Source organism: Aricia agestis, chromosome 21 (genome assembly GCF_905147365.1).
Source record: "Aricia agestis chromosome 21, ilAriAges1.1, whole genome shotgun sequence".
Taxonomy (NCBI): domain Eukaryota; kingdom Metazoa; phylum Arthropoda; class Insecta; order Lepidoptera; family Lycaenidae; genus Aricia; species Aricia agestis.
Genome location: NC_056426.1, coordinates 5,226,923 through 5,239,887, shown reverse-complemented (window position 1 = coordinate 5,239,887; position 12,965 = coordinate 5,226,923). Strand labels below are relative to the sequence as shown.

The 12,965-nt window shown below is 39.7% G+C and overlaps 2 protein-coding genes across 2 annotated transcripts; both read left to right on the top strand.

The window, feature by feature from the left end:
• The first annotated feature begins 28 nt into the window (after positions 1-28).
• On the top strand, positions 29-2,898 carry LOC121737882. The gene is made up of 3 exons (XM_042129615.1): positions 29-1,398; positions 2,311-2,655; positions 2,831-2,898. The coding sequence occupies exons 1-3, from the start codon at positions 525-527 to the stop codon at positions 2,896-2,898; spliced, it is 1,287 nt and encodes a 428-aa protein (XP_041985549.1). The 5' UTR covers positions 29-524.
• Positions 2,399-5,641, top strand: LOC121737881. Its single transcript, XM_042129614.1, has 3 exons — positions 2,399-2,655; positions 3,023-3,980; positions 5,549-5,641. Exons 2-3 carry the CDS (start codon positions 3,060-3,062, stop codon positions 5,639-5,641), a joined length of 1,014 nt encoding a protein of 337 aa, XP_041985548.1. The 5' UTR covers positions 2,399-2,655; positions 3,023-3,059.
• Positions 5,642-12,965: the final 7,324 nt, after the last annotated feature.

The following is a 12,965-nucleotide window of genomic DNA, read 5'->3' as shown; positions in this document are numbered from 1 at the left end:
TTTCCTGGCCCAATAGCCAACTGTTCCGGCGTTTATGCGATAGATCCGACGTACACGACCACAGATAATAATTATTGTTCACGAACCTTTCCCGTCCCTTTGACAGCTGTCACCTGTCAGCTGTCACTCTGTCCATGATTCTTGTACAATTTTCAAGCGCACAAGCAAGTTGAATAATTATCGATTGTAATCTTTGTAATACAAAATTCATAAGTCACAAAAGGTTTTTAATTTGCAAATCCATGTTAGGACGACAAAGTTCTTAACATATTTTGGACCTTCTTCGACGGATTCCTGCTACTTGCACAAAACGAAACCAGCGAACTTTGGAGACCGGCGTGGTTGGAGGAAGGCGCGTATGCAGAATAATCCCAAGGATATACTCAATTTACGCGAGGGAGGATCCAAAGGAATCAAGGATACTAAAGAGGATCATCAGTTGTGTGCCGGCGCAAGCATAGACTGATATTATACAGATACGTTGCATTCGCGTGAGTACTCTGGTTCTTTCTTTGATTTCCACTATGAGCGTAGAGGGTACGAGTAAACGAGATAAATCTCCTTACAGGTGTATAGAAAGCGAAAAAACCGAAACATTACTTCGCGAATTAATCAAAAAACGTGGCGTTTTGAAGGCGAGACTTACAAAGTTCGCCAGTTATTTAACTACTTGCGTTTCTGAAGCACCTACTAATTTGCATATAGATATTAAGTTGCGCATCCAAGGCGCAGTTGCACTTTTTAACGAATTTAATTCTGTGCAGAGCAAAATTGAGGAAAATGTGCCCGAATCTTGTCTCGAAGAACAATTATTGCAGCGTGAACAATTCGAGAATAATTATTACAGTGCACAGGCTAGTGCCGAGTCCTTATTAAATGCTAGAACATCTGCTACAAGCTCTCAGTGTCAAGGCCAACATAATAATCCATTACAAACTATAAGATTACCTACTATCACTTTGCCCGAGTTCGATGGTATGTATGAGAGTTGGCTCGAGTTTCGAGACACTTATATGTCATTAGTTCATAATTCATCAGAGCTTAGCAACATTCAAAAATTCCATTATCTCAGATCTTCGTTGAGAAGTAGTGCATTATTAGTTATAAACTCATTAGAACTAACTTCCGATAATTACATTGTTGCATGGGAACTTTTACAAAGCAGGTATAACAATAATAGATTATTAATTCAAAATCACATCAAGTCTATATTTAATATGCAACCAATAACCAAGGAATCTCATTTATTAATTAGGAATTTAATTGACAGCACATTAAGGAATTTACGAGCTCTGAAAATATTGGGCGAGCCCACGAATTTCTGGGATGCTCTTATCATATTCATTGTTGTTTCAAAACTTGATAAAATAACCGAGCGTGAATGGGAACAGCACAAAGGTAATTTGTTCACAAATAATAAGGATTTAAAATTAACTCTTAATTCTTTGTTAGATTTCTTAAAGGGTCGAGCTGATATGTTAGAAACATTGCAAGCGTCAGTCACTAAGACATCAAATGATATTAAAAAACCAAACAATTTCGGTAACTTTCATAATAAATCACATTGCAATGTTACTTCTAGTAAAGTGCATGATCGGCAAAACACCAAGATTAATAATTATAAGCAGTGCTTGATGTGCAAATTAAATCATCCACTCTATTCTTGCACTAAATTTATAGAAGCTAATTATAACACTAAATTAAAGGTCATACGTGATAATAAGTTGTGTTCAAATTGTTTGCGTTCAGGACATACAGTAAACCAATGTAGATTCGGAACCTGCAAAAGGTGTGATCAAAAACATAATACATTAATTCATTCTCATTCTAGTTCAGTAAACTCGGTATCGCATAATGAAGCTTCAACTTCTGCGGAGCTGGACACGCCCTCCGTGCCCGCTCAAACTGCAGAACACTCATCCGTAAGTCATGCACATGCGCAAACTTTATCTATTGAGAAAAATAATAAGCCTCATTCATTACTGCAACCTGTTTTACTATCGACTGCGCTTATTGAGGTAGCTGATAAGAATAATAAATATCATTTTGCTCGTGCATTACTCGATAGTGGCAGTCAGCATTGTTTTATTAAAAGATCTTTTTGTGACTTACTAGGCGCGCAATTAATACAGTCCACTCACGAAATAAGAGGAGTAGGTAATTCAATTACCCAAGCTAGCCAACTCTGTGAATTAATAATTAAATCTCGCATTAATAGTTACACTACAAAGATAAAATGTTTTGTTTTACCTCAAATTACATCTAAATTGTCGGTATATAATCTCACACATAAAAATTTCTGTATTCCAGAGAATATTGAGCTGGCGGATCCCAACTTTCTGGAGTCACAAGATATAGATATTTTGCTTGGCGCAGAGATGTTCTGGGATCCACTCACTCACGGAAAAATAAGGCTACCTAATGGACCTTATTTGCATAATACTTTATTCGGCTGGATAATATCCGGTGCAATATATCATAAATCACTAAATGATAATGCTGGTCATATCCAGTGTAATTATACACAAACGATGGATGCGCTATTACGACAATTTTGGGAACTTGAGGAGCTACCCAAGCGTCAGGATGCGCAGACTGATGAGGATCAGATATGCGAAAATCACTTCCTCACTACAACTACGCGAAACAGTGATGGTAGGTTTTGTGTTTCTATTCCTTTTAAACAGTCACCTGAGCTTTTGGGAGACACTTTTCCTCAGGCAGAACGACGTTTTCTCGCACTAGAAAGGCGATTACAACGCTCGGATACATACAAGCAAATGTATTCTGATTTCATTCATGAATATGAGAATTTGGGTCATATGACCAGGATTTCCTCTTATGACATACCTCATTATTTTATGCCCCACCATGGAGTTCTTCGTGAGTCTAGTTTGACCACAAAGCTACGCGTGGTATTTGACGCTAGCACAGCTTCCAGTTCTGGGCTGTCTCTCAATGACATACAGCGTGTAGGCCCACCTATACAAGGTGATTTATTTGCCATTCTTCTACGTTTCAGGCAGCATCGCTTCGTGGCATGCGCCGACGTTGCGAAGATGTATAGGCAAGTCCTGGTGCGCGAGCAACAGCGCCACCTGCAGTTAATTCTCTGGCGAGACACTCCATCGGAGCCTCTAGGGATATATCGTCTAAATACAGTCACTTACGGTACCGCATCTGCTCCCTTTCTTAGTGTACGCTGTATAAAGCAGTTAGGCGTCGAATCTAATAATCTTGACGTTCAGAGAATTATCAAGGAGGATTTCTTTGTAGACGACTTAGTAACGGGAGATGATGATAAATCTAGGTTATTGTATTTATGTAATGAAATCGCTCAAACATTACAGTCAGGATGTTTCCCACTTCGAAAGTGGACATTCAATTTTATGCACAATGATTTAATGTCATCTCATGATTCGCTTGAGCATTTATGTTTAAATAATAACAGTAGTTCTAAAACTTTAGGCATAGGCTGGCTAAATATGTCAGATGAATTTTATTTCAATACGCTTTATGATTTTGATAGTAATTCGCAAGTTATAACTAAGCGCTATATTTTGTCACACATATCACAAATATTTGATCCTCTTGGATTAATTAGTCCATGTATCATGCAGGCTAAAATTATTTTGCAGCGTCTATGGCTGTTAAAAATTGATTGGAACGATCCAGTTCCAATTGATGTCATTGCGATATGGAATAGATTTGTGTCGTCGCTAAGCGTTCTTAATAATATAAGGGTGCCGCGCTGTGTACTAGGTGATAGTTCAAATTATACGACTATTGAACTACACATATTTACGGACGCTTCACAATTAGCGTACGGTGCTTGTATTTATGTTCGCACTATAAGCGATAATTCAAATATTTCTGTGCGTTTATTATGCGCTAAGGGTAAGGTTGCACCTCTAAAACCGGTAAGCATACCGCGCTTAGAATTGTGTGGTGCATTGTTAGGAGCTAGATTATATGATAAGGCAATTTCATCGATTCATCGTAAATTCGATTGTGTTGTTTTCTGGACAGACTCAACAATAGTATTAGGATGGTTGCGCATGTCTCCTAATCTGTTACAAACATTTGTCCAAAATAGAGTAGCTGAAATACATGAACTCTCGGGAGTCTTGCCGTGGCATCATGTTAGCGGGAAACACAACCCGGCGGATTTAGTGTCACGTGGCGTGACAGTCGATGAACTCGCTAAATCCAGATTATATTGGTCAGGGCCTGAGTTTCTACATGATAAACACTTCATTAGCACTAATATATCTCACCCTCCTCATGTTTCACCAGAGTTGTTGCCGGAGACGAAACGTAGTTGTCATCTATCGTTTATCGCTACAAATACAATATTTATTAATTTTGAAAGGTTTTCAAATTTTCTACGCATGGTACGCGCTATAGCTTATATGTTACGATTTTTGCACAATGTTCGTAATAAAAATAATAAACGTACGGATATTTTAAGTACTAATGAAATTATAGAATCTCAAAATTTATTAGCTAAAATATCACAATTAGAATCTTTTCCAGTCGAGTATAATTTATATATAAAAGAAAATAAGGTAAAAGATAATCACTATTTATCAAAACTAAATATTTTCATGGATAGGGATAAAATATTGCGCGTTGGAGGCAGACTAACTAATTCCAATTCATTTTCATATACCAAAAAACATCCTATTTTGTTAGGTAGTAATCATAGTTTCACTAAATTGTTATTTCGCTATGAACATGTTAAATTGTTACACGCAGGTCCTCAAGCGCTATTGTTTAACATACGTGACAATTGGTGGCCGATAGGAGGTAGAAATTTAGCTCGAAAGGTAGTACACGAATGTATTATTTGTAAACGCCTCAGAGGAAAGACTCTCACTCCTCAGATGGGAAATTTACCCACTGAGCGCATAAGTCCTACATATCCATTTTCCAAATGTGGAGTGGATTACGCCGGGCCAATTTTCATGTTAAACCATAAAGGCAGAGGAGCTCGTAAGGTTAAATGCTATATTTGTCTATTTGTATGTTTTGTTACGCGGGCCATACACCTGGAGCTTGTAACCGATCTTACATCGGATGCCTATTTATTAGCTTTAAAACGTTTTATTTCTCGCCGTGGAAAACCATACGAGATATTTTCTGATAACGGGCGTAACTTTGTAGGTCTTATGAACGATTTCGCCAAGTTTTTGTCTAAATGTAGTTCGGATATTAAAGATTATGTTTCTAACGAACAAATTAAATTTCGCTTTATCGTACCTTATGCTGCTCATTTTGGGGGTCTTTGGGAGGCTGGAGTTCGCTCATGCAAGCACCACCTTCGTCGAGTAGTCGGAAATGCGAATCTCACTTATGAGGAATTGAGTACAGTCCTGGCACAGATCGAAGCTGTTCTTAACTCTCGCCCTCTTTCGCCAATGTCAACTGATCCTAATGATTTTTTACCTCTGAGTCCAGCTCATTTTCTTATTGGACGCACCCTAACTTCACCAGCGTGTGAAAACTTGATGGAAGCTAATACTCTACGGCTTACTCGCTATCAAAGAGTGGAGCAGATGAGGCAGCATTTTTGGTCAAGATGGATGAAAGAGTACATCTCGGAGCTTCAATCCCGGACAAAGTGGAAGGCAAACGATGACCATCTTCTACCTAACACATTAGTTGTCATTAAAGACGACAACCTTCCCCCGCTAAAGTGGCACTTGGGCCGAATCGTTAGTCTGATTCCAGGGAAGGACAACATCACTAGAGTTGCTGATATTCGTACGGCATCTGGGATTATCAGGCGAGCATGTACAAAAATTTGCCCTCTGTTTACACCAGACGAGAATAATTGAAAGTCACAACTTTCAAGGCCGGGGCCATGTTCCGGCGTTTATGCGATAGATCCGACGTACACGACCACAGATAATAATTATTGTTCACGAACCTTTCCCGTCCCTTTGACAGCTGTCACCTGTCAGCTGTCACTCTGTCCATGATTCTTGTACAATTTTCAAGCGCACAAGCAAGTTGAATAATTATCGATTGTAATCTTTGTAATACAAAATTCATAAGTCACAAAAGGTTTTTAATTTGCAAATCCATGTTAGGACGACAAAGTTCTTAACACCAACATTTATGAAAAAAAAAACGAAAAGTTTTAAATGTTTTTGTAAACTACTTGATCCACTTACCCCTTGTGTGTCATTAACCTCTTCAACCTTAAACTGCCGAACTAATCTTGATGCTTTGAAAAACAGGGGAGGACAAAAAACACGGAAACTGTACATTTTCCGTGCTCTGAATCAATTTTAGTGTAATGGAGTTACGCGCGTCATCTGGTATATGTGATACACTAAAAACAGCCAAATGCGAGTTGTACTCGCACAATAAGTGCCTGTCCAGATGGGGCGTTTTACGCGTGAATTACATACGCGCGTTTCAATTTCCATTGCATCCAGACACCGCGTTTTACGCGTGTTTATACGCTACTTAACATGGATTCGAAGTTATCACGCTCCAATGAAATTCGTCCATTCGCAACGGACTCGCGCGTTGCTTGCGGGTTTTACGGGCGAGTCGAGAGTCCCGTTCACGTGGGAGAGCCATGCTTAGGCACGAATGGGCCGGCTCGACCGGAGAAATACGCCGGGCTCACAGAAAACCGGCGTGAAACAGCGCTTGCGCTGTGTTTCGCCGAGTGAGTGAGTTTACCGGAGGCCCAATCCCCTACCCTTTTCCCTTCCCTACCCTCCTCTATTACCCTATTCACTCTTAAAAGGCCGGAAACGCACCTGCATCTCTTCTGATGCTGCAAGTGTCCATGGGCGACGGAAGTTGCTTTTCATCAGGTGACACGTTTGCTCCTTTACCCCCTTATTTCATAAAAAAAGCGTTTTACGCGCTAGTAAGAAAACGCGCGTAGGCATCTGGACGCGATATATTATGTAGCTCAAGTATCTCGGATACGCGCGTAAAACGCGCGTGTCGCTGACTCGCGCGTAAAACGCCTCATCTGGACAGGCTTTCGTACCAAAGGGCAAAATCACAGACATATATCAAGATGATCTAATAATATGTCTGTGGGCAAAATGTATGCATGTGTGTGTGTGTGTGTGTGTGATACTAATAACGAAGGAACATTAATTCAATAATGTATTTACATATTTAATTACTCTTTTACGTATATATTTATATAATAGTTTTAGAAGTGTTTGTATAATAGTATGTCTGAAACTCTAAGGCAACTTGAAATATTATCATGTCTTCTCTCATGCTATTTATTGTTCGCTATAATATTATAATATAGTTCTGATGTGAAATTGTTAATCTATCTATATATATATAAAATTCAAAGGTGACTGACTGATTGACATAGTGATCTATCAACGCACTTGAAAATGAACGCGCTGAAATTTGGCATGCAGGTAGATGTTATAACGTAGGCATCCGTTAAGAAAGGATTTTGATAAATTCCTACCCCAAGGGGTTCAAATAGGGGATGAAAGTTTGTATATAATAATACTTCTTAACGCGAGCGAAGCCGCGGCCAAAAGCTCGTTTTAAATATATTTTAGTAGTCTGTGTTATTTTAAGATGAATCTTCAAGCTACAGTTTAATATAGCTAATATTATGTACGTTTGGGGACTTATATAAATAAATTATAAAATGCAATTAAGTTTTAATAAATATTCTTTTAAAGTGTTATATTTTGCTTACCCTAAACAGTTATAAAATTTTTAGGATAAGTATCAAATTAGCACGCTGATTTCCAGAACCATCTCACATTTCTTCTCAGAAGTGTAGCTATAGCAGTTCTTGAGATACAACCTGGATATAGACAGACGGACAGACATCGAAGTGTCAGTAATAGGGTCCCGTTTTTATCCTTTGGGTACGGAACCTTAAGAAAACTAATCAAATCAAAATTAGTATTTTCAAGATTATATCAGTTTTCGACGCGTCTCGTTTCAAATTATTCAGTCTGCGGGGCTAAAATGGTCGCTTTGAAGAATTATGATATGAAACATAATATGATTCATTTTTCTAAAATCGCAAAATGCAACTCTGCTTGCAATTCTTCTGTATTTTTGTACTAATTTGACGTTTGTCAGTTTGACAGTTTTGACAATTCATTTGCTGAATTGATTGAGAGGAATTGCTAAATGTGACCATTTTAGCCCCGCAGTTCACTAGCGGCTAGACCTCTTTATTTGGAATTCAATCCCGCCTGTCAGTCCCGAGGGCCGTGTCACACTGTAATTATATCACGGCCCGCGTGTGCACACACCTTTATAGTCACACTAGTGACACTAATTCAATCTAGACTCTCGGGCTGAAATTCTACAAAACTTAGAAATGTTTTCGCTAAAACATAATTGTATTGTCTGCTTTACGTATCTTTGTAATTCGTTCAAGGTTTCACCGACTACGGCAAAGCCAAAAAGGGTAATGATTTCTGTTAATATGTGCCACTGATATGATTTTTATCAAAAAAGGTTTGATTACTTTTGCAATTCCTTTCTTTTATCGCGGACTTTGAGAGCGGCGACCGAATCAAGAAATTCCGTAGCGAAAATAAACCTAACACTGGTCTAATGTCGTTTCAGTTCGGCAGACGTCGGCACGGTATTTGTGTGCCTGCAACTAGACGTATGCGTGTACAATAATATATAATAGCTCCCACACCGGTTTCGGTGACGGTGGCCGGTTTCATTGAAACCAGGCGTTACGCTGGAGTAATTTTATAGTGCCGAAGTGTGTGCGCAGTACACAAGAGCACTCTCTATTCCTTTTTTTCTCATAAGTCAGTGAGACGGAAGACCGACACGACTGGCGAGAGATCAGGCGCAGGGCCGACTTTTTGCATGCCCATCCGACGCATGAATCATCTTACTTGTCTGACAATCAGGTGATCAGCCTGCATTGTCCTACCAAAATGGGAAATAACATGTTTCCAACGCGGGAATCGAACTCACGGCCTCCGAGTCAAGAGCCACGCTCTTACTATCGCGGCACCGCACCATATGTACCTGAGCTGCGTCTGCGGAGTGAGGTCCCCGCGACGCCCCTGTACATATCTCGCCTGCACTGGTCCATGGAGGTCGAGGACGTCGTCAACTACATCAGTAAGAAGACACCCCTCCACTTGAGGGTCGAACGTCTGCAGTCTCGCCACAAGGTCAACTTCAGTTCCTTTGTGGTGAGAGTACCGACGCATCTTCTATCGACCTTTGAAGCGGAGGAATTCTGGCCGATTGATGTGGTCTATCGGAGGTTCCGGGGGAGACTCCGGAACGAAGCGAGTCACGTCGCCGGCAAAACGTGACAGTGTTAGTTTTTAAGAATATACATAAAATATATTGTATGTTACTTTAAGGTAAGTATTTTATGAAAGAAGGGGGAAAACGAGCAAACGGGTCACCTGATGGAAAGCAACTTCCGTCGCCCATGGACACTCGCAGCATCAGAAGAGCTGCAGGTGCGTTGCCGGCCTTTTAAGAGGGACTAGGGTAAATGGTAATAGGGGAGGGTAGGTATGGGAAGGGAAGGGAATAGGGGAGGATCGGGAAGGGAATTGGGCCTCCGGTAAACTCATTCACTCTTTCCGTTCATCCGGTTTTCAGTGAGAACGTGGTATTTCTCCGGTCGAGCCAGCCCATTCGTGCCGAAGCATGGCTCTCCCACATATATATTTATTATATAATTTTTTTATTATATAATATATATGTATGTTAGATTTAAGGTATTTGTTATATGTGCCTCTGATGCCCGAAATAAATGATTTGATTTGATTTGATTTGCTAATAATATATAATAACTCCTACACCGGTTTCGGTGACGGTGGCCGGTTTGATTGAAACCAGGCCAGTTACGCAGGAGTAATTTTATAGTGCCCAAATGTGTGCGCAGTACACAAGAGTACTCTCTATTCCTTTTTCTCTCATAAGCCAGTGAGACGGAAGACTGACAAGACTGGCGAGAGATCAGGCGCAGGACCGACTTTTTACATGCCCATCCGACGCATGGATCCTAACCATAGCCTGCATTGTCCTAACCAAACTTGGAAATAACATGTTTCCAACGCGGGAATCGAACTCACGACCTCCGAGTTAAGAGCCTTTTAACCACTGGACCACGGAGGCAAGGTTGGCCGCTGCAGTGCCCGAGTGCCATACGTAATTTTTATTTCTATCATTGTTTTTGGCAGATGTTTTGCTCGCAAAACTTTTTAACACAGGAAAATGTACATTTTTCGTGGGATACTTTACGCCGCGAGCAAAGGGTGAAGCCAAACGCGCGTAATTTGTGAGTTGTGAGTCGCAGAATTTCGGCTGGAAGAAATAGTGCTGCATTCAGTTTCATACAAAAGTCCTGTTTGATTCGCACGAACGTAATTTTGTGAGTCATGATTTTTATGTAAAGATATTTACGCGGCAGAAATTCTGCGACTCACGACTCACAAAATTACGCTCGTTTCATCCAAAAGCTATAACACTTTTCACCTAGAAGCTCTATCAACACAAGACAAAGAAATCTTGGGTGTCGTTCACGCAAGGAGTCGTTTAACAAATAGTTTGAACGTTTTAAAGTAATTCCCGGTGGGCCGCAATCACTGTGAAAGCCACAGTGACGTGCGAACACGGATTATATATCCAGTATCCACTGGATGTGGCTGGATTCTACAGCATGACTGGTGAGACATGATCAATACGTCTTAAGGGGAGTACTCGGTACTCGATTCTTATTATAAATATGTAATAATTAATTAGGTACTTAATTTTTTTGTAGAAATCTCCCTTTAAATAAATGAATCATGGACACTTAATAAATTACTATGCAGCCGGCGCGGCGCGGGCGGCATGCGCCCCGCACCGCGCGCTACCCCTCCCGCGCGCGGTGTCCATGCGTCACGTTGGGTAAATAATAATTATTTCACTTTTACTCAGTGATCAATTGATATTATTTTTTTTTTTTTTTTTCAACTTATATAGTAGCCAAATATCACGTCCCCGAGTATTGAACATGTCACACCAGTCATGCTGTATACTGATGGGGTAGTCCATCGTTGGCTATCATCATGTTATTGGCTTCTTAGATTTTCATTTAAAATCTAGATGACCATGACGTGGTCCCGCTAAAGGACATAGGATACTATTTATCCCGGAAAAAATTACCGTTCCAGCGCGGTAAACGAATATTGACACCACGGAGTTATAGGTGTCATCTAGTATAGATCGGGCTGCGGTTCCACCAGAGATGTGTTGCGAGCATAAAGTTTATATACCTAGCGGAATAGAGAAACAAAGGCCTGAGTAAGAGAGATGTCACTATCAGTAACACTGCGTGGTAAAAAGAGACGTGTGATACATCACAGCAGCACTCTTTTTGACGTCCAGTCGGTACGTGCCGCACGTAGACAATTTAATCTCATAGAATTCACGTTCAATCATGCTTGTGTAAGTGTATACGTACACATATTTTTCACACAGATGAAAAACAATTTCGGTTTCGTTTGTCAGATCGAGATTGTTGCTCTATTCTGCTAGGTATATTTACTTTATGGCTGCGAGGGATGTGTTTTTGAGAACCAATAGAATCGCTTTATTGACATGAGCTTGCGATGGCCCATGACATCGCTCAGCGCGGCGATGCTATATATTGGATCTTAAAAACACATCTCTGTTGGAAACGCAGCCTAAGAAACACATGCTGCATGCACTCTTAGTTTTTTAGGGTTCCAAAGGGTAAAAACGGGACCCTATTACTAAGATTTCGTTGCCTGTCCGTCTGTCTGTCCCTCTATCTGTCTCCAGGCTGTATCTCAAGAATCGCTATAGCTAGACTTCTGAAATTTTCACAGATTGTGTTTATCTGTTGCCGCTATAACAACAAATACTGAAAACAAAACAAAATTAATATTTAGGGGGGCTCCCATACAACAAATGTGATTTTTTCGGCCTTTTTCGCTCTATCTTATATCTTTAAACGAGCAATTTTTGTATATATATATATATATATATATATATATATATATATATATATATATATATATATATATATATATATATATATATATATATATATATATATATATATATATATATATATATATATATATATATATATATATATATATATATATATATACAAGAATTGCTCGTTTCTTCGTCAAAGCTCCGGTCGAGCCGGCCCATTCGTGCCGAAGCATGGCTCTCCCACGTATTATATTATCTATTCCAGTACAATCTAATTCACTGTGAAACAACAAATGTAGATCTATACTCGTCAAAGTCTGTTTGTTATTCGCTAGTTTAAACTTTGAACCACATTTAAACTTTAAACCGAGTTTAAAGTTTACTCCGATGTCAAACTGTCGTAACTTTTTATTGCTCTTGGAGGCATTGTAAATAGTATTTAATTGCCTAAAAGCCTATTTGTGAAATGGAATTTCGTCTATCGCTCGTAAACATTTTAATTTTACACCGAATTTAACTACGAAATTGCGTTTAAATAAGGTGTAAATGTTGATTTCGTCACCTTGTAGGTTTAAATACCTTACATTTTTTTTGCCGGCTCGACCGGAGAAATACTACCTTCTCACAGAAAACCGGCGTGAAACAGCGCTTGCGCTGTGTTTCGCCGAGTGAGTGAGTTTACCGGAGGCCCAATCCCCTACCCTATTCCCTTCCCTACCATCCCCAATTCCCTTCCCTACCCTCCCCTATTACCCTATTCCCTCTTAAAAGGCCGGCAACGCACTTGTAGCTCTACTGATGCTGCGAGTGTCCATGGGCGACGGAAGTTGCTTTCCAGCAGGTGACCCGTTTGCTCGTTTGCCCCCTTATTTCAATAAAAAAAAAACATTTTTAATAACTTTTTAAAACGTCGAGAGGTAACAGATAGACATATTTTCTCATTTATAGTATAGGTTATACTTAGATGATGCTCACAACTCCGAGCAGATATTCGTATGTCG

Bases quoted from the DNA above. Each gene is read 5' to 3' on its own strand.
- LOC121737882 (XM_042129615.1), top strand. From the start codon at position 525: ATGAGCGTAGAGGGTACGAGTAAACGAGATAAATCTCCTTACAGGTGT. The intron at 1,399-2,310 runs GTAATTTGTTCA...TCTGTATTCCAG, and splicing joins TGAATGGGAACAGCACAAAG to AGAATATTGAGCTGGCGGAT. The intron at 2,656-2,830 runs GTAGGTTTTGTG...TCATATGACCAG, and splicing joins AACTACGCGAAACAGTGATG to GATTTCCTCTTATGACATAC.
- LOC121737881 (XM_042129614.1), top strand. From the start codon at position 3,060: ATGTATAGGCAAGTCCTGGTGCGCGAGCAACAGCGCCACCTGCAGTTA. The intron at 3,981-5,548 runs GCAATTTCATCG...TCGCTATCAAAG, and splicing joins GAGCTAGATTATATGATAAG to AGTGGAGCAGATGAGGCAGC.